General features: G+C 35.1%; 1 protein-coding gene and 1 non-coding gene across 3 annotated transcripts; one reads left to right on the top strand and one right to left on the bottom strand.

Annotated features, from left to right (window-relative positions):
• Nucleotides 1–3,657: 3,657 nt before the first annotated feature.
• Nucleotides 3,658–16,182, bottom strand: LOC136233052 (uncharacterized). Of its 2 annotated transcripts, none has more exons than XM_066022592.1 (13): nucleotides 12,938–16,182; nucleotides 12,612–12,736; nucleotides 11,826–11,925; nucleotides 11,597–11,729; nucleotides 11,431–11,494; nucleotides 9,881–10,646; nucleotides 8,620–8,946; nucleotides 7,457–8,062; nucleotides 7,304–7,376; nucleotides 7,139–7,224; nucleotides 6,657–6,776; nucleotides 5,377–5,447; nucleotides 3,658–3,915 (listed from the first exon to the last, which is right to left on the bottom strand). In XM_066022592.1, the coding sequence occupies exons 1-13, from the start codon at nucleotides 15,857–15,859 to the stop codon at nucleotides 3,876–3,878; spliced, it is 5,433 nt and encodes a 1,810-aa protein (XP_065878664.1). In that variant the 5' UTR covers nucleotides 15,860–16,182; the 3' UTR covers nucleotides 3,658–3,875. The 2 variants fall into 2 exon arrangements, with proteins under 2 accessions (XP_065878664.1, XP_065878665.1); XM_066022593.1 differs by having other exon boundaries at nucleotides 3,658–3,903; nucleotides 12,938–16,181.
• Nucleotides 16,183–21,688: 5,506 nt separating this feature from the next.
• TRNAQ-CUG (transfer RNA glutamine (anticodon CUG)) lies at nucleotides 21,689–21,760 on the top strand. The gene has a single exon. It is a non-coding gene; the product is annotated as a tRNA-Gln (tRNA).
• Nucleotides 21,761–23,074: the final 1,314 nt, after the last annotated feature.

Raw genomic sequence — 23,074 nt, forward strand, 5'->3', positions numbered from 1 at the left:
TCAAAATGACCGTTAACGATTGTTAAAGACCTTAAAATGAAAATATTCAAGAATTAAAGTTGTTCATAACGAAATTTACCATGAAACCACATTTTTTATTTTCAAAAATCACATTTTTGGGAGCTTTCTCTCTCTAAAAATTCACTTTGTCTCTCCTAACCAAACAACACCTAAATGACTTCAAAACAAAATTTTTCAAGAATTAAAGTTCCTTAGAATATCATTAACGCTTTGAAATTTTTATTTTTAGCCGTCAATGGTCGTTTTGAGGCGTTTAGTGGCCACCGGTGTTAAAAAATGTAAAGTTCAGTGGTCATACCAGGAAGAAATGAAGTTCAGTGGCCATAATGTGAAAATTGGTAAAGTTCAGTGGTCATGGGTGCAATTTACCCAAGAATTAAAGTTGTTCCAAACGACCTTTACTATAAAACCACATTTTGTATTTTCCAAAATCACAAGTTTTTAAGCTTTTTTTTCTAAAAATTCATTATCTCTCCTAACAAAACAACATCTAAATGACCTAAAAACGAATTTTTTTTAATATACATATAAAATTGAAGAATGTGAATAGTAGAAATTGAGAATTTGCGCCACAAGTTTTACAATCTTACCCTTCTAATATATATTATAATATTAGCCCTCTAAATCCTCCAAATTAGTCAAAAAAATCTTTTCCTATCCTTTTAAATGACTTTAAACTTTTGTTCCTCCAATTACCTCAAATCAAATGCCTCATCTACCTAACACCAAAACGGCACCGTATACCTTTTCAATACCAACTATACTTTTTGTCCCATTTTTCCTAACTATCCTAGACATGAAAAGTTTTAGTATTTTGAAAAAAATAGAGATCAACACTTTCACAGCGTAGCTGCTAAAAATATATATATTTGTGAAAATTAATTTTATATAATTTTAAAAAATATTTTTTATTAGAATGTTTTAAAATTCACATAATATATCCCTAGCTCCCTTAAGTTGTTTAAAGTTGTAATTAACCCATCAACTTATTTACTTGAAATAAAAAACCTCTTAAATGTCACGTGATGGCAGTGTGTGATTGGCAACACGTGATATTAGAAGGTTAGTTGTAATTTTCTGAAATTCCAATCACGTGTTGCCATGTGATATTTGATAGGTTATTTGTTCTAAGTAAGCAACTTGAACATATTAGTTTTAAGATTTTAAAATTCAGAGGGTCAGTGAAGCTACATGACTCCTTAAATATATGAGGTCATCCTCAGCCTCTAAGGTATCTTTTTGGTGAATAAGCCATTTGTTTACATAGTATTAGAGTCATGGTTCAATGTTCGGCCCCAATGACATTAGCGTCACGCACCAAATGGATTGGACGCGATGAGGCATGTTAAATATCCCACATTACTAAATTGAAAAATTATATGACTCCTTATAATATGTGAAGCAGTCTTAACCATCTGATGTACCTTTTAGAGTGAATTAGACATTTTTTTTATAGTTAATTGCAATTTTTACCTCGAGTTCTATGATCTTATTAGAATTTTTCTACTCTAACAACCAAGAAAAAAAGTATTTACAAAATTTTATTTTTGAGTTGGCTGCTTATAATTTTTGGATTGTCATATTTTTAAGTTCGGCTATTGATTTCGTTAAGTAGGTATTTAGTGGAGAAAATCTTTATATTTTTAGTTTTTTTAAAGATATTTTAAGTTATTATATATATATTGTAAGTAGAAAATTAACTACCACCAATCACATGGTTAAAGTATAAATCAATTTAATAAAAATTATCAAGTCATTTTTTTTTCCCGAAGCGAAGCAAGGGTATCTTTCTAGTTGATATATAAACTTTAATATTTGGTTTAATGAATATTAATGTTAAAAGGAGCCATAATGTTAGTGGGCTCGGACCGGGATATGTCAAGGTAAGAAAACAGACTCCTAAACCCCGTCCGTCCAACTAATATATATATATATATATATATATATATATATATATATAATTAATTAAGAATTATATTAAACTATAAATATGAATAATAAAATATAAAAAATTAAAATTTTAGTTTTTTTTTTTGAAATTTTTAGTTAATTAATTCAATAGAACTCAAGAAAGATAATTTCATGTAACAAAAAAATATTTAACAAAGTAACAATAATAAAACAGATGTAATTCTTTGAGTCGGTTCGGTCTGAGCCGAATCAATTCTTAAATATACATGTTCAATCGAGACGGGTTTAGGCAGACTAGATTTGCTAGTTGGAAAGGGGATTCATGAACAAGTCTAGTGAAAATTGACTATAAAAATTATAGTAAGCACTCTCATGTTATATAATTTTTGCATATAACAATAAAAATGAGCATGAATTGAATATATTCAATTCATTAAGTTAACTAATATAAGATGTTTTTATATAGTATCCAATTTCACCGATATATTTTTTTTATTAACCTTTTTCATGTATTAGTTTGGAATGCATTCTCAATTCAAAATAATATTATTTAAAGTAAAAAAATGTTGGTTTTAAAAAAAAAGTAAAAAAATACAAAGTCATTTTCCTGAATCTTTTAATTTTTTTTTTTTTGATGGGGAATCTTTTAATTTCTTTAATCATTTTGGACATATGTATTCAAATTTTCTCAAAAAAAAAAAAAAAAAAACTGAACTTTTATTTATTTATTATCTTTGAAACATAATGATGAAGCATTTGGGCCCTAGCCCATTAAACCCTTTCATTTAGGTTCTCCTTGTAAGTACTTTATATAGACATGGTGGACTAAAATTTTTGTTGTCATTTTTCTTTTCTATTTTTAATAATCATTCTATTTAAATTTATTTTTATTTTCAAAATAAGGATTAATATTGCCGAATCTTACAGATAAAAATAGAGGAGCGACTGAATTATATTACTAAAGTGTATTTTTCTAAGAAAAGTAATTTGTGTTTTTTTTGTTTTTTAAAAGTTTAGGTAAGGGTAAGTCTACCCCGTAATTTATGTTTTTAACGGGTTGGTTAAGTGCGTTGGTTAAGTGCGTTAGGGGTGCCAACCTAGTTGGGATGTCTAACCTCTTAATCGCGTCCCAATCTTTCATTAAAAAATAAAAAAAGTAATTTATGTTTTTAATACATGTAAGCGGCGTATTAAGACCTTAATAAAAATAGACAATATCATAGCTAGATTATTACAACAAATAAGCCCAGCAATTACTACCATAAGGGTTTTTTTTTTTTTAAAGAAAAAGTATAATACATGTAAACATGATTTAAAACCATGAAACCTAAAAAAGAGGCTTTAACCAAAATAGACGATCTATATTATATTGAGCCAGATTATTACAACAAGTAAACCAAGCAGACTTGTTTAGAACACGAGAGATCATTACAAGCACTAGAACTACTTGTTTTTAGAATGCAAGAGATCATTGCAAGCACTAGATCTACTAGATTTAATCAACCTAAATCTGTGAATGATCAAATTCACGTGGTCATCAAGATCCATGTGAACATTACTGTTGTCATGGATAGGTGTGAGGGGACAATTTTTGTAATTGAGCGTTGCAATGGATAAAAGCATGAGCGTTGGACTCATTTCAATTGGATGATTTGGAAACGCACTGATGTTCAACTCGTAGGAGTCGCAGTTTCAAACGTAGTAAACTTCATTTAAACATAAACATATGAAAATGTCACATTTTATGGGAAAGAAGAAAATGCAAAAAAGGGTCCAATTACATTAGTAATACAACAGGTAGAGATGTAAGAAAAAGAAATCTTACAGTGAGCAAAAGAAACACCCAAAATTCTCATCTACAAGTAAGTAATTTAACACCATTTTTCTCATCTACTGCTTGCTATTTACAGACACAACACAACAGAATTGGACCACATCTTCCATCACTTGCTTTCTCCATTTTCATGACCTCTGCAAAACACACTTTCATTATGCTCCAATATATAACAAAACCTATATTCTTAGGATTAGGGCTGTAAATCGAGCTGAGCCGAGCTTTGGCCTGTTCAGGCTCGGGTCGTCAGAAAATTGACTAGCTCGAACTCAATATTTTGTTCATGAGCTCGTTAATTCAGTTTATGAACTTCGGTAGCGAACAACTCATTAATTATATTGATTTAAAATTTCTTTAACGCAAAAAAACTATATAGTTTTGAAACCTATAAAACTAAATTTTACACAAAACTATGATTGTTTTACATTTCCCCCTTTATAGAAATATTATTATTAAAAAAATAATCGAACCAAACGTGTTCATGAACAATATAATCGACATTGCTCATGAGCTTGTTCATAAACCTATAATCGAGCTTTCAGGCCAAGCTTCGCCGTGCTCAAGCTCGGCTCGTTTATAAATCGAGCTGAACACGACTGAGCTTTTATCGAGACGAACACTGAGCGGCTCGGCTCATTTACAGCCCTACTTAGGATCGTCACACTTAAAACAGTTGTAAACATGATACACGTGTTAACACCTCATGCTCGAATCGAACCATCCTCTATTCTAACAACGATTATTAGGTTCTGGAAAAAAAAAATCCATCAATAGCTCTCTAGTTCACGTCTTACGGTTTTTTTAGAAAATTGAGCTTTCATATGAACACTGAGCATAAATTTACACATAAACTGGAAATTAGGAGTTTGACTAGTAAAGAACTTATCTTTGATTCTCTGCAGAAAAACAAATTGAGGTTTGACATGAATTTTTTTACAACAAAACTGCTAAAAAAATTGAGTTTTGACATGAATACTGAGCTTAAATGTACGACTCTAATGGTGTCGTTCACGGATATATCTAAATTTGTTTCTAGATGTATGTTTTATGTCTAAAATCGAAGTTTTTATGAATTGGTTAATGTAAATTTCTCTACTTTTATGGTATTTTTCTCTACAATCATGTTTAAGTTTTCATTACTCTGTTTTCTTCCGTAATTTACGCTCAACGTTCATATCAAAGCTCGATCTTCTAACAGTTTCGACTTGAAAACTACGTCTATAAGTTCTTTAGTAGTCAAAGCTCCTAATTATCAACCTCCCAATAGCTCAAATTGACTCCTCTACTTCAATTCTGAGACATTTGGTCCATATACTTTTGGCACATTTGATCTGTACTATAACTTTTTGCAAAATTTTGCCGATTCCGTTACATGAATTGGTAAAGGAACTATCCGTCAATGGTATAATTTTGAAGAAATTAAAGCAAACAGGTCAAATGTGCCAAAATGAAAGTATAAGGGGTCAAAATAATAAATCTATCAAGTACAAGAGCAAATTTTAGCTTTTTCCCTACTTTATCTATCGTTACCCCGAAAAAATATAATGTCTAGATCAAAATAATGCAAATCCTAAAGAAAAAGAAAAAAGTGAAGAAAAATTTTGTCTTACTCAAGTCCGGAAGTCAGATTCTTTGCTGCACTTACAGCATTCCTTACGGAATATAGTGCCATCTTCTTCACCTAATAAAACGAACAAATTTGAGTTTAAAATACAAACACGTAATTTCAGAAACGACACGTAAACCATGCTGAATATTTATTACAAGATAATAAAACTGGAAAGCCGGGAAGCAAAAGGAACCTGAACATCCCGAATATGAGTTTAATGCACAATATGCATTTTTTTTCCCATGCATTTCACATGATTTAGCCGGTTTTGATTTTAAATTTGATACATAAAGCCTTCATCATATGAATTTGATTATTAAGAATGGGATTTATCAGCATCTTCCTTGCATATTTATGAATTTTGGCGTATTACATCCCTAGCCCTTATACTTGTTCAGAAAAGCCAACTGCCCCCTACACTTTGAAAAAGACCTATTTACCCTCCTGAATTTTAACCTATTGACCCCCTAAAATCCGCGTGGTGGAGCAAGGGGATATTTTGGACAGGTTGAAGTGCGTACAATTTAAGCAAGCTTAGGGGGCCAATAGATCACTGTAAACAAGTTCAGGGAGCAAATAGGTCATTTTCAGAAAGCCAAAGCAAGTTCATGGAGCTAGAGATATATTAAGCCATTATTTTTTCTTTATACGCTCATAGAATCAGATATCAATTCAATTTTGCGCAAGAAAAAGGTTCCGAATTGAAACTATTTTTAGTTAGGACAGAAACTTGTACATATTGCAGAATCTAAACTTTGGCCCCCTATACTTAACACAAAGTCACTTTGGCCCCCCTACTTCAAGTTTTGTAAATTTGGCCTCTATAACTTCAATATTTTACAAATTTTGACCTTTGACAAATGGTTTTGTTAGTCAAATTATCTTCTATAATTATATAACAGGGCACGTAATATATTGACAATCTGTCAAGTACTTTAAAAAAAAAAACGAAAGGAAAGAAAAACGAAAAACGAGTATAGTGGCTAGATGTGCCAAAACCAAATTACACCAAAGTGGCAAATTTTGTGCGAAGTACACGATTAATTTTTTAACTTTAAACCAGGAAATACTCTTCCAAATGAAAACTTCGAAACGAGAAAAAGATAAAATTTACACAACCTTGCTGCTAATTAAGCATACACAGTCATCAAAGATAAATAGAGCACCCAACCATCGAAAAATCTTATAAGCTCTTGAAATCACTAGTGCATTTAGATTAGCAACATAATGATATCAAATTCATGATAATTAGGGGGTTGTAGAAAATTAGATAGCACATACCTCTAATTTATCTTCTTTAGCTCTATGGGTTTTGGGAAGTATACGGAACTCTTCAGTCAACCGAATGCATTCTTGAACATTGTCCGGGGATACAAAATCAAGGGCCACTTTTATGCATGACTGAAAGGGAGAAAAAAGCAAAAAGGGTTCTCAGTTTCCACTCATAAAGAAATTAAATGAATTATAAATTTATAATCACTCAGACTACATGATAAAGGGCGGCCCGCTGCGCTACGCATCCCCGCTAAGCGAGGGTCCGGGGAGGGGTCCCACCAATAGGGTGTATTGGGTGCAAGCCTTCCCCTGCCAATTTTTTGGCAAGAGGCTGCTCCTAAGACTCGAACCCGTGACCTCTCGGCCACACGACAACAACGTTTACCGTTGCGCCAAGGCTCGCCCTCTACTAAATGACATTCCTACTAAATTGTCTGGAAATTGTCAAGAATAGAGAGCAAACGGTAAATCTTAAATAGAAAATTTACCTGTCTGTTTCTCACTTGATGTGGACAACCAGCAGGGATGAAGACTGCCTCACCGAGATGTTGGTCAAAAGTCCATGGTTCAACATCTAAAAAAGCGAATTTGATTAGAAAAATCTTATGAAAACGCATATTATTGGACTGATCAATTCAGAGAAAAGTACATACTGAACTCCTCCTTCAGCTGCCGTTTATGTCTCTCGTTTAGATAAAAGGTCTGATCATGAATAGGATGCATAACCTGAAGCAAATGCAGCATATGAGCATAAAATGATGGAACTTAAAAGTAATGCTATAATAATTTTTACGCCTACTACGCACAGAATTCACAGGAAGACTACTGATATGGCGAAATTCATTCTGATGCTTCTTCAAATATTCAATTAACTTGGGTACATCCTGCCTACGGAAAATGTCCCAAACTGCACCACCATACTGAAGTTTTGCAGCATCATTGTCTTGAGATTTCCTCGTCGAGCTATTTTTTAAATCAGCATCATTATGTTGATGATAGAGAGAACATGAGTTATCTTTTTCCACTGTCAAACCCGTATTATTTTCATCTATCCCATTATTACATATATCCGAGTCAAGCATATCTGAGTCAGAATATTGTGCTCTTGCATCTGTGTTTCCAACATGGGATTTATTTTGATCTTCGTCCGATTTCATTTCACCGATATATAGCCGTTCTAGTGAAGAGTCACTCTCAACAGCATCTACATTTTGAGATAATTCAGTATCCAAGTTCTCGGTTTTACGAGGTCTTTTCCGTGCCCTCCATCCAGATTTACTTGATTCTTTCTGCACCTCACCACCACAAATCAGTTCCAAATCTTCATTTTCATGCTTCTTCTGTAATTTGCTTATGACTTTACTTTGCCATTTCGGGATCTTTACTGCACTCATGTGAGTTAGTACATTAACCTGATTGGAAATTTAAAGAAAAGGAAAGAAGAATTAGTTTTTCATTATAACCTTTCGAGATTAACTTCAACTTACAAGAAGCAACTTCCTCTAGAGCTGTCATCAAGGCTATTTATGCATGCGTTCGTCTCATATTCGTGGTCCTTAACTACTAATTGGACTTGGACAATGTATTTCTCAGCAAGGAAAAGTATAAATAAAAACCGAAAAACCTTCATTTTTTCCGCAATTCAAGTAATAAGAAAAAACACTAACAAAATGCTGAACTTGTAGGCACCTAGAAGAGCTCCCGGAAAGAATTCTGATAGAGCATTCTAAAAAATGATACAAGTTTAATTGCATTTAACCCGTTGTGCTACTTGAGTTGTTACATGTGACCCTGATCAAAATCATGAACTTATATGATGAACTTTATTTTTAAGTAAATGTTTTATGAAGTGTTATTATGTTTTAACCAAAAAAAGCGCAACGGGTGATGAAGAATCAGAGAGAGTAGACAAAAGCAGTAAGAACTTAACATAAATAGAGTATAAGTTTATGTACGAAGTATGGCATACCGCATCAGAAATGTCACAATGCAGTTTCGTCACTGAATCCCCTCTACCAAGTTCTTCAATTGATCCATAAGCAATGTAGGTTTTGGGTCCCAAATCCGGCTTCAATGCATCAGGAAGCGACGTGGCAAGATTCAGAAGTCCGGACTTTGGATGGGTATACTCACTAAAAGGAAGCATAGCTACAAATTCAGCACCATGCCTAGGCAAACATTCTTCAAATGTATTTGATGGTGGCCAATCCTTCAGCTTCAGCATCTCGGGCCACCCGCTTCTATACCTACGACCCTGTAAGTAGCCTTTGAAGAACTTGAAAATAGTAATTTCAACCTGTAGCACCAAGAACAATTCTTAAGGTTGAACTTTTCCGGCATAAAGTTTGAAATTTAGTAGAGAAAGAAAGCACATTTACATGTGGGTATTATATATGAATTTCAATTGAGAAAACCAAATAAACCAAACTGAATAATCTAAATTAGGAATGGTGTGTATGCGGTTTTGAAAACAATTTTAGCTCATTTACTCAATCCCTTCAGAATTTGTTAACCGAACTGAAAAAACGAAATTTCCGATGGACTTTTATAGCTAAGCCCTAGAAGGAAACGTGAAAAGAGCGTGATTAAGAAAAGTTGTCTGCATTACCAGGCACAATCATAAAAAATATACCTGGAAATTCTCATTTGTGCTTGATAATTGAAATTATAGGAATGAGAGACAAAATTTATCTACGGAAAGATATGCAGTCCCCCAAGATCTGATCAAGCATGGTTCGATCAATCCCCCTACTAAAGCCATGACTATTTTAGTTGTTTAACTCATTCCTTTTTCACAACCATAGCTGTTAAAGGCACAAGGTGCACTAAGGCGCTAAGGGGTCCTGGAGCCTAGGCTCAAGGCGCAATGCAAGGGGCGCGCGTGAGGAACATGAGGCGGAGAGCCTTGATTCAGGCTCCGAGGCCCAGGCGAGAGCCTTTTAAAAAGGGCCTCAGCTTTCTGCAATCAAGGCTCACTACCTTGAGCCTTGAGGCGCGCCTTCAACAACTATGTTCACAACAATTGACAGATGCAGAACCTTCAAGGACAACAAAGCAACCAATTTTTCGACTAAGACGCTACAGGGTTTGTATTTAAAGATCCGGCATATGTTGCAAAATATTTCGTACAAGATTTGAATTTCGAAAGGCTGGAAGGGGCACCATGCCTAAAGAAGCAATTTCATTGATTGCCAATGCACAAAATGCAACAAGTAAACAGTGTACCGTACCTCACACCAATCGAGGCAATCAATTGCTTTCACCCTTTGTGCTTCCTCTTTTAACACCTTCTGTGCGCCTATGAGAGCCCTCCACATGACCATAGGTTCCCAGCTTAGACCAGAAGTCTTTTCGAGTACATTTCTAACTATAATAGGTTCACCCCTCATCCAATGCATTTGAAAATGCTGAATTTCATTTTCTCCCAGCCATCGAGAATCGGGACAGTACAGGAAGTTATCATCCTTTTTGTCTCTATGGGCTGCCTTCCTGACTTCAAAATCTTTCAATCTGCAATCAGTAGAACTGAAAGGATGACACAGATGACATCCTTGAAGAGAATCGATACCGGGGGGCTTATAATTGATTGTAAGTTCCTCTGCATTCTTGACAAGTTCTTCAACCATATTAGCTTCAAAGACACGTCTAAGTACAAGCGTTCCAGAACCACAACCTCCGCGTTCCTTAGGAGGGCAAGGAATCCTTCCATCAGCCATGGCATTCCAATCTGGAAAATCATGTGGTAAATCAAGCACATGATTATTTTCTGGACCAGATACTTGGGTCTCCCAACAAAATCTTTTTCTATTTGCACTTCTCTGGTCATCCATGTCATGTCCCCTTTCAACAAATTGACGGAGTGAAGATTCAGATGCACTGCCTCCAGGCTGAATTCCTTCTCTAATTTCCCGACAGCAAGTAAGACAAAGATCATAACCACAATCAGGATTGGAGCAGCTCCGGTGAAAATTGACAATGGATGTACTGCAATTGTCACTGTTGAAAACCAACATTTAAGTCATAAACTGTGCCATGTAGAATTTACAGGCTATTGATGCAGAATTGCATATGCTATAGTAAAAACACGTATACGCCATTCTGGAACATAGATAACATAGAATGCCAGAGAGAGAAGGAAAATGAACAACTTCTAGCCTCCAATATCTAATCACAAAGAAAGAACTATTAATGGATGACCTTCTCAACTTTCAAAACAGATAAGGAATCGCATGAGCTAAAACAGAAGTAACCAATTGTGTCCGCCTAGAAAGCAAAGACGTCTACTCCCCTAATTCCGAAAGAAGGCAGAGAAGATAATAAATGGGCCATCTAAAAACTTCCAATTGCTTGTTCATACTTCATACAACAAACTGTAATGTATACCCCAACAGAAATTTTCTAGATTTAGCTTGATATTACAAAAAAAATAAAAAATAAAGGCGGCCTAGTGCACTACGCATCCCCGCTAAGCGAGGGTCCGGGGAGGGGTCCCACCACAAGGGTGTATTGGTGGCAAGCCTTCCCCTGCCAATTTTTTGGCAAGAGGCTGCTCCTAAGACTCGAACCCGTGACCTCTCGGTCACACGATAACAACGTTTACCGTTGCGCCAAGGCTCACCCTCATAGCTTGATATTACAAAATTTGCATAAAAAAGAATAAGATATTTGGGTATGTAATTCAGACAAACTATTGAAATGTAATATGCACGCAAACACAGTGTTTGAAAGGGAGAAAAAAAAGGCACAGTTTTTTGCCAAAGAATTGGGAGAGACAATATACCAATAGAGCCGATCATCGTCATCAAGTATGGATTGAGTAACATTTTCTTCGGTCAGTTGAACACCTATTGGAGAACATGAACACATTTTCGGTTAAGCATTCATGTATTCTTAGATAATAAAAAAGAAAATAATAGAGATTTGCTAACTACATCAAATTATAATACCATGAACCCTTGACTCCGCATGCAACTCGGAGCTCTGCTCCTGATGAATATGTCTCATGAGAGGCAAAGTCTTATCAAGCAAGTAAAGAAGCTTTAGCAGTTTGCTATTCCTATCTGCTTCATTATTGTCAGCCTGTCAAAAACACTTAAGTACCTAGTATGGTATCATAGAACATACAAGCAGCCACACGAAAAAGAGAGAGAAGACGACATAAGAAAAGGTACACACCTTTGCAACTACGTCTTCCTTGAGACAAACTCTGCAATTACAATTACCACGACAATACGGACATGCAATCTCTAATTGCTCCAATGTTTTGTCAGGGTACCTAATGTTCGTATGAAAATGAAATTCAAATCAATAATTAGCAGAGTTTAACACAACTTAAGTCACATAAAAAATTTAGTGATTAAATTTTAGTACTAAGTCTTTCTAAACCAAGTCGCATCAAGAATCTACTCTTGACCAATGAACTATCCTTATAACTAGGGCTGTAAATGAGCCGAGCCGCTCATGAGCAACTCGATCGTGTTCGGCTCGATTTGTAAACGAGCCGAGTTTGAGCACGGCGAAACTTGGCTCGAAAGCTCGCGAGCAGGCTCGATTATAGGTTCATGAACAAGCTCATGAGCAAACTCGATATAATGTTCATGAACATGCTCGTGAGTATGCTTGGTTCGCTTATTTTTTCAATAATAATATTTCTATAAAGGGGAAAATGTAAAACAAGATAGTTTAAACTTTAGTTCTGTAGATTTCAAAACTATGTAGTTTTGTGTTAACTAAATTTCAAATCAATATAATTAATGAGTTGTTCGCGAGCATAATGAGTTGCTCGCGAGCAAAGCTCGTGAACAGGCTCGTTAACAAGCTCGCGAACAGCTCGTGAGCTGCTCACGAACACAATATTTAGCTTGGCTCAGCTTGATTACAGCCCTACTTATAACACCTGATTTCAAAAATTAATTTTTTCAACTTGAAATAGAGAGAAAAGTTTTTGAAGAATCTCATTACCACTTTGAAATGCAGTCGTAGCAATAACGTTTTTTAGTGCAGTTGGAACAGGTAACAACGCCGGTTCTGTTGCTCTTCAAACACTGGTGACACATTGAGCCTCTTGCCTTGTTGCTTTCGGTATCCTTGTAAATAAACACAGTTAAAATGAATAATTATTTCCCAATAGTAAGATAGAAAATCAACGAAAAACAATCTGCTAAAAGACTGACTGGGACAACAAGATCATAATAATCTATCTGATTTAGCAAAGTTTTATTAGTCATACTTTTTGTAGCTTTATTAAAGATTCACTCAACCTCGTTAGGAATTTCGAAGGAACTTACTGTTAATGTTGAAGTTTCAAATTGGTCGGTGTACTTCTTCGGCCTTCCTCTACTCCTCTTGCTTGCAGCTCCAGAATTATCTATTAATTCATTACTTTCTGTTTCTCTGGGAAGCAATAACTGCCCCTGTTCTTCAGAAACAGTAGTCGGCACCTTTCGCTTCCAACCTTTAGGTCGGCCTCGCTTACGCTTTGGTTGATCATTCATGTGACTTGCTTCATTACTACCAGCAGCAGCTTCAACAGGCATGACCTTTACTTCCTCAGCGACAACAGTACACTGCCCATTCTCAAAATCAGCCACGGCCATTCCGTTGCTGCAGCTGCCAAGTTTTCTGTTCAGTCCCTCGTCTTCACCACCGGGAATATTGTTCTGCTTAGTCTCCGGAGTAGTATCACCAGCCATTGATTTATCTTCCTGAAGTAAAATCGTTGGCACCCCGTTCTCTAAATTACTCACTTTGTTCATACAATGCACGATCTCACTAGGCGATTTTAGAGTATCAGCTGCAAGCTCTTTCTTCTTGTTCGTTGAACCCTTCGGTCGGCCAAACCTACCCTTAGGCTTCATGATATCGTTTCTCTCTCCGCTAACACCGATAGACTCTCCAAGCACTAATTTATCTTCCTCACCTGAAAGGGTAACATTCCCATTCTCTAGACCAGTTGCCAATATAGTATTCTCACTAGCATCATTTCTATGCGCAATTTCACCCGGAAAATCTTGACTATGACCTGTAAGGTGTATCATCTTGTCCATCAAAACCTTGGGTCTCCTTTGCTTCTTAGGCTTTATGGTTTCGTTTCCCCCTTCAATAGACACCGAATTCTGCCGTCCACGTCTGTGCTTCGTCTTTCCAATTTGACTTCCCTCTCCATCACCAAGCATTCTCCTGGCTGCACTTGAAAAAACAGCCATTCCATTCTCTGGACCCCTAAGCTCCACTTGATTATCAAAAGCATTCTTGCTATCCGTATATTTGCCGATCAATTCAACATTATCACCTCCAAGATTATTTTGCTCATTCTTCGTGCCATCTGGTTGGCTATGACTCTCCTGCGGTTTTAAGCTTTCGTTCCACTCTCCTCCAGTGCCGCCAGTGAGCTCGCCAGACATGGCCTTCATACCTGCACTAGAAAGAGCTGTTCCCCTAATCACAGCACCTATGGATAAATCCCTGTTGCTACCGTTATCATTGCCTCCCCAAACATCACCAGGCAGCTCCGGCCTATTTTCGAAACTTGTGTCCTTGTTATCTGTCTGCTTAGCAATCTCAGTTGCCTCTCCAATTACCGCAGTGGTTTCCCGTTGAATTGCTCCGTCTTGTTCAGTTAGATTAGCTATCTTCTCATCAGCCAACCCCGTAGCATTCGCGTCACAAGCAATTTCTGCATCACCACTTGCAAGACACTTCTTCATCTTATTCTTCGAACCTTTCGGTCTGCCACGCCTACCCTTTGACGTGACAACATCCTTTCTACTTCCATCCTCAGTAGGAGTTTCTTCGCTCAGCATACTCTCAACCACAGTCCTTCCATTATTCAATCCCGAAGAATTCGGAGTCTTAAGATCAGTATCAACGCTGGCCCCAACTCGTAATTCCGCCTTTTCTTCGCCTATAACACCTTTTCCCTTATCCTTTGAGCTCTTTAACAAGCTCTGCATATCCTTTTCCGGCACAAATTCATATACATCTGACCTTTCAACAAATTCAACCCCACAACCGTATTTGCTCTCGTTCTTCGCACTAGCCTCATCCTTTACGTAAACATCATTGTTTCCTTCTCTACTACCAACATTTTCATTTGGGCCGACTACAACAATCTTCTCATCCTCCAAACTCCTCGGCGAAACAGTCCCCAAATCAGAATCAGTTTTGACAGAAAAATCCTGATTAACTTCACAAGGAGGAGTTTTCTTCTTGTTCGTCGAACCCTTAGGTCGGCCTCGCTTCGGTTTAAAAAGAAGCGTATCATCTCCTTCTTTCTTATCAACATCAACTTGTTTCGAACCTTGATCTAAAACCAAGGATTCCACATCCTGATTTTTCTTCTTATTCTTAGATCCCTTAGGCCTGCCCATCTTTCTAGTAATCTGTTTCTTCTCCTCCTCATCTTGAACACAAGTTCCTGACCCTCCTCCTACCTTCTCAACATGCCTATTTTCGACCCCGTCCGCCCCATTAACAAACGCAATCTCACCAAACAAACCCTGAATTCCTTTACCATCAATACTTGCACAACCAGCTTCACCACACCAACATTGAACCCCTTCACCACCACCACCAAAACTCAAACCCTCATTTCCACCATATAAACCCGGAACCACCATGCCTCCGTTGCTAGAACTCGTTGGGGCATTTTCACAGTCACCAAATAGGCCTTTTAAAGCTTCACCATCAAGGCTCATATCACCAGGTCTCACACTAACCTCACCAAGTAGACTTTGCATTATTCCACCACTATTATCTAAACCCACATTTCTACCCCCAAAACCATGAACTTGTTGTTGACCACCAGAACATAAATTGACATTACTGGTACTAACTTCCCCAAATAGACCCATAACACCAGAATCTAAACCAGACTTATTACCCAATTTAATTGCTGAATTACTACTAGACTCTTTATTATCCCAAATTTTCAAATCTTTACCTTGAAGACCACCCAGGACTCCATTTGTAGCACATTCTCCACCATTTCCGCATGCAGCTTCACCAGGCCATAGCTGTAAACTTTCACCCCCATTTCCTCCCCCAACTTCGTCAAACCACCTGAAAACATCCGAATTGCCTTCACTAAACCATACTTGAACTCTTTCACTGTCCGAATTTCTCGGCACCATTGTTTCTGAATTTCTATTACCTTCTTGTTGTCTCTTCATTTGAGTACCCAAGTGGGTCCCACCTCCACTCTTCTCCATTTAATTTCCTCTCAGCTACCTTACTGACTCATCACCAAACCCCCACTCTGTAATCCACGACGATGAAGATGAAGAAGAAGAAGAAGCATAAGATCAAGAACCCTTCTTTTTAGTTAAAATCAGAAAATGAAAAGATAAAAGACAGATTCCTTCGGTTAAATATGAAAAGGGCATGAATTGGTAGTGAAAAATTTAATGGAGAAACTGAAAAAGCCAGTGGTTTTAATGAAATTGGTATCGCAATTATCTAGGTAGTAAGGAAATAAACTTCAGTTTGGGTTTTCTTTCCGAGTCAGTCAATAGACAAGGGTACTGTTTATTTGGGCTGAAACCAAAACCGTAGGAACTCCATTTCTCACTTTCTTTCCGTTTTTCTTTTAAAGATAATTTTGATTTGACTGAGATAATTATGTTCGGGATTTACTTTCGTTCGGTTTTATTATTATTATTCACTATTTGTTGTTGCTGATTACCATCGTTGTTACTGATAACTGCTACACAGTAGCTTATATACCTTCCAAAATGTTTTACTGTTTGATGTTGCTAATTACTGTTATGCTGATATTACTGTTGTTGTTGTTGATAACTGCTACAGAGTAGCTTATATACCTTCCAAAATGTTAGTTATGAGCTTAGACTTTGTTTGGGAGTTTGGAGAGGTGAGAGTTAAAGCAGGTTATGGAAATGTAATGGAAGTGATGAAAATGAAAGTTAAAAATTAACCTTGAGAGTTTGAGAGTTTAAATATCGAAGGGAATGAAAGTTAAATTTACTCGGCAGAGATAAGAAATTTAAAAAAACTTTACGTACTCTCATTAACCCCCAATTTGGAGGTTGGAATTTGGAGGTTAGAGGAAGTAAACATTTAACCCCATTAACCCCAATCTACTCTAAAAAAACAACTCCCAAACAAAATTAACTTAATATTTAACCTTTTATTATTCTCATTTACTTCCATTAACCTCCTCTCAAACCATGGCTTAGAGTAAATCAACTAAAGTAACTATAATAAGGAAAAACTAATAGTTGGATCATATCTCGAGTAAATTAAATCCATGGCCACTAAACTTTACTCATTTTAACATTGTGGCTACTGAACTTCAATTCTTAATGGCATGGTCACTAAACTTTATTATTTTTAACACCGATGATCATTGAATTTTAACTAATTCCTCACAAGGACCGGTAACGACCTCAAAATGATAATATTTAAGAATTAAAGTTGTTCAGAACGACATTTACTATGAAACCATACTTTTTTATTTTCCAAAATCATATTTTTTGGAGTTTTCTCTCTCTACAAATTCACTCTCTCTCCTAACTAAAAAACATCAAAATGACCTCAAAACTAAAATTTTCAAGAATTAAAGCTCCTTATAATATCATTAACTCTTCGATTTTTTTATTTTGAGGCCGTTAACGGTTGTTTTGATACGTTGAGTGGTCACCAGCGTTAAAAAGTGTAATGTTCAATAATCATACTGTTAAAAATTGAAATTCAGTAACTATAATATTAAATGGATAAAGTTCAGTGGCCATAAGTGTAATTTTCCCATCATATTTTTGTAAATTCTAACTCTAACTTTCCTATTGTTGTGAGTGCTACTCAATTTGTTTTTGGAAACATATCTATAATCTCGTTTCCTTTCCAAATAATACTTATAAATAATCTTGTCTTTCTTTCCAAAGTTTTTATTGCTTGTTTGATGGTGTATTAATTATTAATAAACTCTATTTTAAGGAGTTTTTATTATATTGTTGATAACAAACCAAATTATTCTTGAATAAAGAATAAGGGAAAATTAATATAAATAATGGCAAACCATTATTCCTTCTAAAAGAGATATTTATACATGATTAATGTGGCATTAATGATAATTAATGCAGGGGAGAATATGCAAATAATGAGGAAAAAGAAGGAGTTTCTAGCACTATGCCACGCCACGTGGACCATGGCGAGATACACCATAACGAGATACGTCCAATGAGAGCAAGTAGCAGAGACCCGCCATATCTCTCAAGGAGAGCGTACATATGCCTTGACGGATCAAAGAATATTATCCCAAGGACCAAAAGGGATATTCACCTTGAGAACGCCGCAAGAAGAACCAGATGGTGGATCTCCACGGTTCAGCTCAGTGAGATCCGCTGGCGAACCTATGAGGCGAATCTCCTCTTTCACCTGATTCATCACAGTAACGGCTAACCGCCAACTCAGTCATAAAGATCATTAAATGAATCATTAATAGTCTTAAACCACTAGGTTAAGAGTAACTTGTAACCGCCATTAAATGAGCATTAATGGAGACTTTCTAGTTACCTAGAGGTTACGAATTCCCTAACTATATATAGCCTACATCCCTAGGCTATAAGGTACACACATTCACTTATTCTTTGTCAATTCAGTTTGCTCTCTTGATCTTTCTTACTGATTTTGGCATCGGAGTGTCCCCGGCCGATCCCAACGGCGCTTCACAGGGACGTGCTCTGATCAAGGATTTTTCCCCGTGTTATCAATTGTCTATTTTTTTTACTTGTTGTTTACTGTTTGTTGTTTTTGTATTAACTATAGGTAAAAAAAATTAAAGCTATTAATAATAAGTAATTAATGTTAATTAAATTTTTTTTCCATAAAAGCCGTTGTTTCAAAATTTTATTAGATACTTTTTTAAATCTTATTTAAAATAAAAATAAAAAATAACTCTGGAAAATTGGAATCAATATTTACCTTTTTCCAAAAAAGTTTTATAATTGATCCTGTTTTCATCTCCATAGTAAAGGTATAAAAATCACATTTTTAACAGATTTGTTCATGAGCTCGTTAATTCACCTAAGCTCGCCTTTTTTAGATTGGGCTCAGACAACTATATAATCGACTCGGCCGACTTGAACCTGCTCAAGTTTGCACATAAAGTGGGTTGGAGCTTGATATTTGCTTCAAAAGTCTGAGCTCAACTCGATCCAATCTGCCCTTATTTTATAGGTGTATTTATTACGGATCATATAGATATTATTTCAACACAGCATAGGTCACTGAAAGGATCTTGGAGACCACCAAAGCACGGAAGTCTGGATCTTTCAAAAAATGGATTCATATTCAAAAAACCGCATGGATAAGTTCATATTAACTCGTCAATTTGCGATCCAATTCAGGATTTCCCGTATGAAGTGTTAGAAAGGAATTAAAATGTAATAATATCGACTCATACAATTATACTTTTTATTATTATTATTTTGTTAAATATTTTTTTTAGTAATGTAGAATCATCTTTGTTGAACTTTATTGAATTATTAACTAAGTTTTTAATTTGTTGCAAATATTTATAGTTTAATTAATTTTTTAATATAAATATATATACAAGTTGTGCAGTGTGGGTTGGGCTGGGTTTGAGAATCAGTTTTCTTATTTTGACTCTGCCCTGCACGAACCTAATATAAATATAATACGAGTTGAACTAAATTTGGTTCGAGACCGCCCAACCTAACCCATGGAGATATCTACTTTTTAATACCATTTATTTATTTGTTTATTTTGATAAACAACCACTTGCATTAAAAAGAAAAAACACAAGAATCAATCTTAATACAAGCCAAAATAAAAGGAACGAAATCTTCTATCAAAATTTCCATTTGTAAAAGAGAAACAACCCAAGCGGTTAAATTATATGCAACCGAATTCGCAACACATCGTCCGTGCACAAATTGAATATATGCAAATCATTGCTTTTGCTAAAATATCACAAACAAATGTTCCTAGCAAATTCGAACCCCTCAGATCACCACGACATAGACGAACCGTATAAATAGAATCTGACGCTACTAGAACCGAATGAAAACCACAACTCGAACGACATAGAAGATCTTCTGCAACTATATATGTAAATCAGACAATGCTGAACATAGTAGTCCATCACCCGAAAGCGCAACCAAACTATTACAATCCCGAACAACTAGTCCAAAAGCACTTTTATGTGTCCTTTAGAATCATTATATTTAAAACAATTAAATCAATTCATAAAATAAGCGTGTATTACAATAAATATGAGGCAAAGTACGAAACAAATGCTTGTGGTTTACCTTATTTGCAAATAGAGGTCCGTGGTTTAAAAGTTTGCAAATAGAGGTACGTGGTATGTTTTTTTTTTTTTACAAAACAAAGTATTTAAAATTAAACTTTTAAGTAATCGATGACAATAAGAGCATTTTTTAATTTTTTTTTCAATTATATTTATATATTAACAAAACATTGGTCCCAAAATCAAATTGCAACGGTGTAAAATGAACATAAATTGCCAGATTAGTAAAAAACGTAAAATTCCACCATACTATTCATTGTTTCGATTTAGAAAGTTATTTTTTTCGGGGGTTATATTTTATTGATACGTAAGTATAATTTTTGTTAAGATAAAAATGTCTTTGTTTGTAATTAGAAATTAAATGTGTAATTGTAATACTTTGTTTTGTAAATAAAACATACCATAAACCTTTATTTGTGAACTTTTAAACCACATGTCTCTGTTTACAAATTTGGTAAACCACAAGCATTTTTTCCGTACTTTTTCCATAAATATAATATAATTTATTGTTTTCAGGAAAAAAGAGTTATTTAGTAAGTTGCAGAAAGTAATAAAAATACAGATGAGTCATTGAATGATTATGAATAAAAAAAAATTGTTTTCTTTTTCAGAAATAGTAAGGAAATTACTTTTAGTTTTATTTTTACTTTTTATGTTTCTATAAAAGGATATTATTAATTAATTAGTGGATAAAGTGGATAAAATACACATTATTTATAGTGAAAAATTAAAGGACAGCATACAAACATACTTCTAAAAAGTAATTTTACGTCTAACGTTTAAAATTGTACAATTTTACCCTTAACGTTGATAAGTTGGATCAGTTTAAGAAATAATTCATCAAATTGTCTTCTCAATTATAAATCTTGTCATCTACATTTCATATATGCATCATTTTATTACTAATTACTAACAGATCACAAATATATGAATAAACGCGAAAAAAAATCAAAAAAATTTACAAAATGTTATTGTATTTTGTACAAGATGGGCAAAAACGTTTTAAATATTTCATCGAATTTAAAAATATTAATTTCTTATTTTATTATTAAATCGGAAAATATAATTTTTTTTGTTGGAAACAACGGATATGCAATTAGTGTAGAATAAGGAATAAAATGTCTGTGTTGTATAATGATATCTGAAATTGACCCAACTTGCCAATATTAAGGGTAAAATTGCTCTTGACTATCAACGTTAGGGGTAAGATTGCACCATTTTAGATGTTATAAATAAAACAGGGATAAAGTACCAAAACAGACCTATGATTTTTGGAGAAGTATCAATTTAGGCTATATGTATAGAATAACATAAATATAGGTTTAACGTTTAAAAAATTGTATCAATTTAGGCATCAAGAACGGATTGGACATGTCATTCCTATTACTTTGTTAAGTTCTAATTTCTCCCTCTATGTACAATTGATAGAACTTAACGGAGTAATATCAATGACGTGTCTCGTTCCGTTATAGAAGCCTAAATTGGTACCATTTTTTAAACGTTAAGCCTATATCGGTGCTATTTTATATAAGGAGTCCAAATTGATAATTTCCCAAAAATCATTGGTCTATTTTAGTACTTTATATCCCAATAAAATAGCTCCTAAATGTAAACGTTAATGGTGTTATTGCAACTTATTATTTAATTTTGTGATAACATTAACATTAGTGTATTCTTTAATAAATAAAAAAAAAACATTAGTGTAATTTATGATTTATTATTAATATATTATGGTAGATTGGTGTAACATCAAGGTTCTATGGTCTAGTGGTCAGGACATTGGACTCTGAATCCAGTAACCCGAGTTCAAATCTCGGTAGAACCTTTTTATTTTATTTTATTTTTTTAACAACGTAAACTCCCTCTTAAAACCTTCTTCTTTTTTAATGTTAAGTATTTTAAAATCAGTAAACCACTAATCAATTAATATTTTATTTCAGATTTTTTTTTTTAAGCTAAATATCATTAATGAGCCAAAAGCCGGCAAAAGTTTAATACAGAATGAGGAAACCCACTAGGGATAATATCAAAGTAACTCTGACTAGCAAATTGAGAGGTCGCTCTAGCAAAAGCATGAGCTAAACCGTTTGCTTGTCTTCTAATAAAACGGATAGTGTAACCGCTTTGAGATGATAAAAGTGTGCGACACTGCCCAATAATATCACCAAACTCAGACTGATCCAAACTTCCTGAAGTAATAGCTTCCACAGTGGTCAAGGAATCAGATTCAAATACAATTTTACTGTAACCTGCCTCCATGGTCCATTCGAGTGCATGTAAGACCGCCCAAGCTTCCGCCTTCCTAACTTCCATAATTCTTTCCACCAGATTTGTCCGGGCCGAGATAAAAGCACCCTGTGAATCTCTAAGTACTGCACTACCTCCTGTTTTTCCAAGAATTGTAAATATGCTTGCATCTGTGCAACAGGAAACAACATCAGTCGGTGGTCGGTGCCATAATTTCTGACATAAATCCTCTCTAGGTATCGCGGAAGGAATTATACTCCGCTCCCTAGCCGTTTTCCAGTCTGCTAGACAGCGCCTGCTCCTACCAACGACTCCAACGGCTGTTGTGGATTTTTGATTCCAAAAGTAGTCATTCCTCGCCTCCCACCATGACCACAGCAGCATCATAAAAATCTCAAAATTCCTTGCATCAGCTAACTGCAAAAATAGAAAAAGAAACCAGCAAAGTTATCTGCATCTAGGCTTGATTGTTCAATTAAATTAGCAAGGCCCGCCTCTCTCCAAACTTCCAATACTTTTGGACATAGCACAAATAAATGCCAATTATCCTCCAAGTTATGAGTACACATAACACAATCATCCTCCATGTTAATCCCCCGACTCCTAAGCCGATGACGAGTTGGGATACAGTCACGAACAAGCCTCCAACAAAAATGTCTGACTTTAAATGGCACATTAGCTCTCCATATGTTTTGCCAATCCCCCTCCATTCTATGATGTGTACTACTTGGAATTTCCTCCATTCCAAGACGGTATGCACTACGAACCGAATAACATCCATTACGGGAAGCATTCCATATAAATTGGTCTTTTCTTTCAGATACACGCGGAGTTGACCGGATGATGGCCATTACATCTTGTTCCGAGAATATTTCTTATAATAGTTCAACAT

Source organism: Euphorbia lathyris, chromosome 6 (genome assembly GCF_963576675.1).
Source record: "Euphorbia lathyris chromosome 6, ddEupLath1.1, whole genome shotgun sequence".
In the NCBI taxonomy this organism is placed as follows: domain Eukaryota; kingdom Viridiplantae; phylum Streptophyta; class Magnoliopsida; order Malpighiales; family Euphorbiaceae; genus Euphorbia; species Euphorbia lathyris.

Bases quoted from the DNA above. Each gene is read 5' to 3' on its own strand.
- LOC136233052 (XM_066022592.1), bottom strand. From the start codon at position 15,859: ATGGAGAAGAGTGGAGGTGGGACCCACTTGGGTACTCAAATGAAGAGA. The intron at 8,947-9,880 runs GTACGGTACACT...TTGGTGCTACAG, and splicing joins ATTGCCTCGATTGGTGTGAG to GTTGAAATTACTATTTTCAA. The intron at 6,777-7,138 runs GTAAATTTTCTA...TCTCCCTTTCAG, and splicing joins ATCAAGTGAGAAACAGACAG to TCATGCATAAAAGTGGCCCT.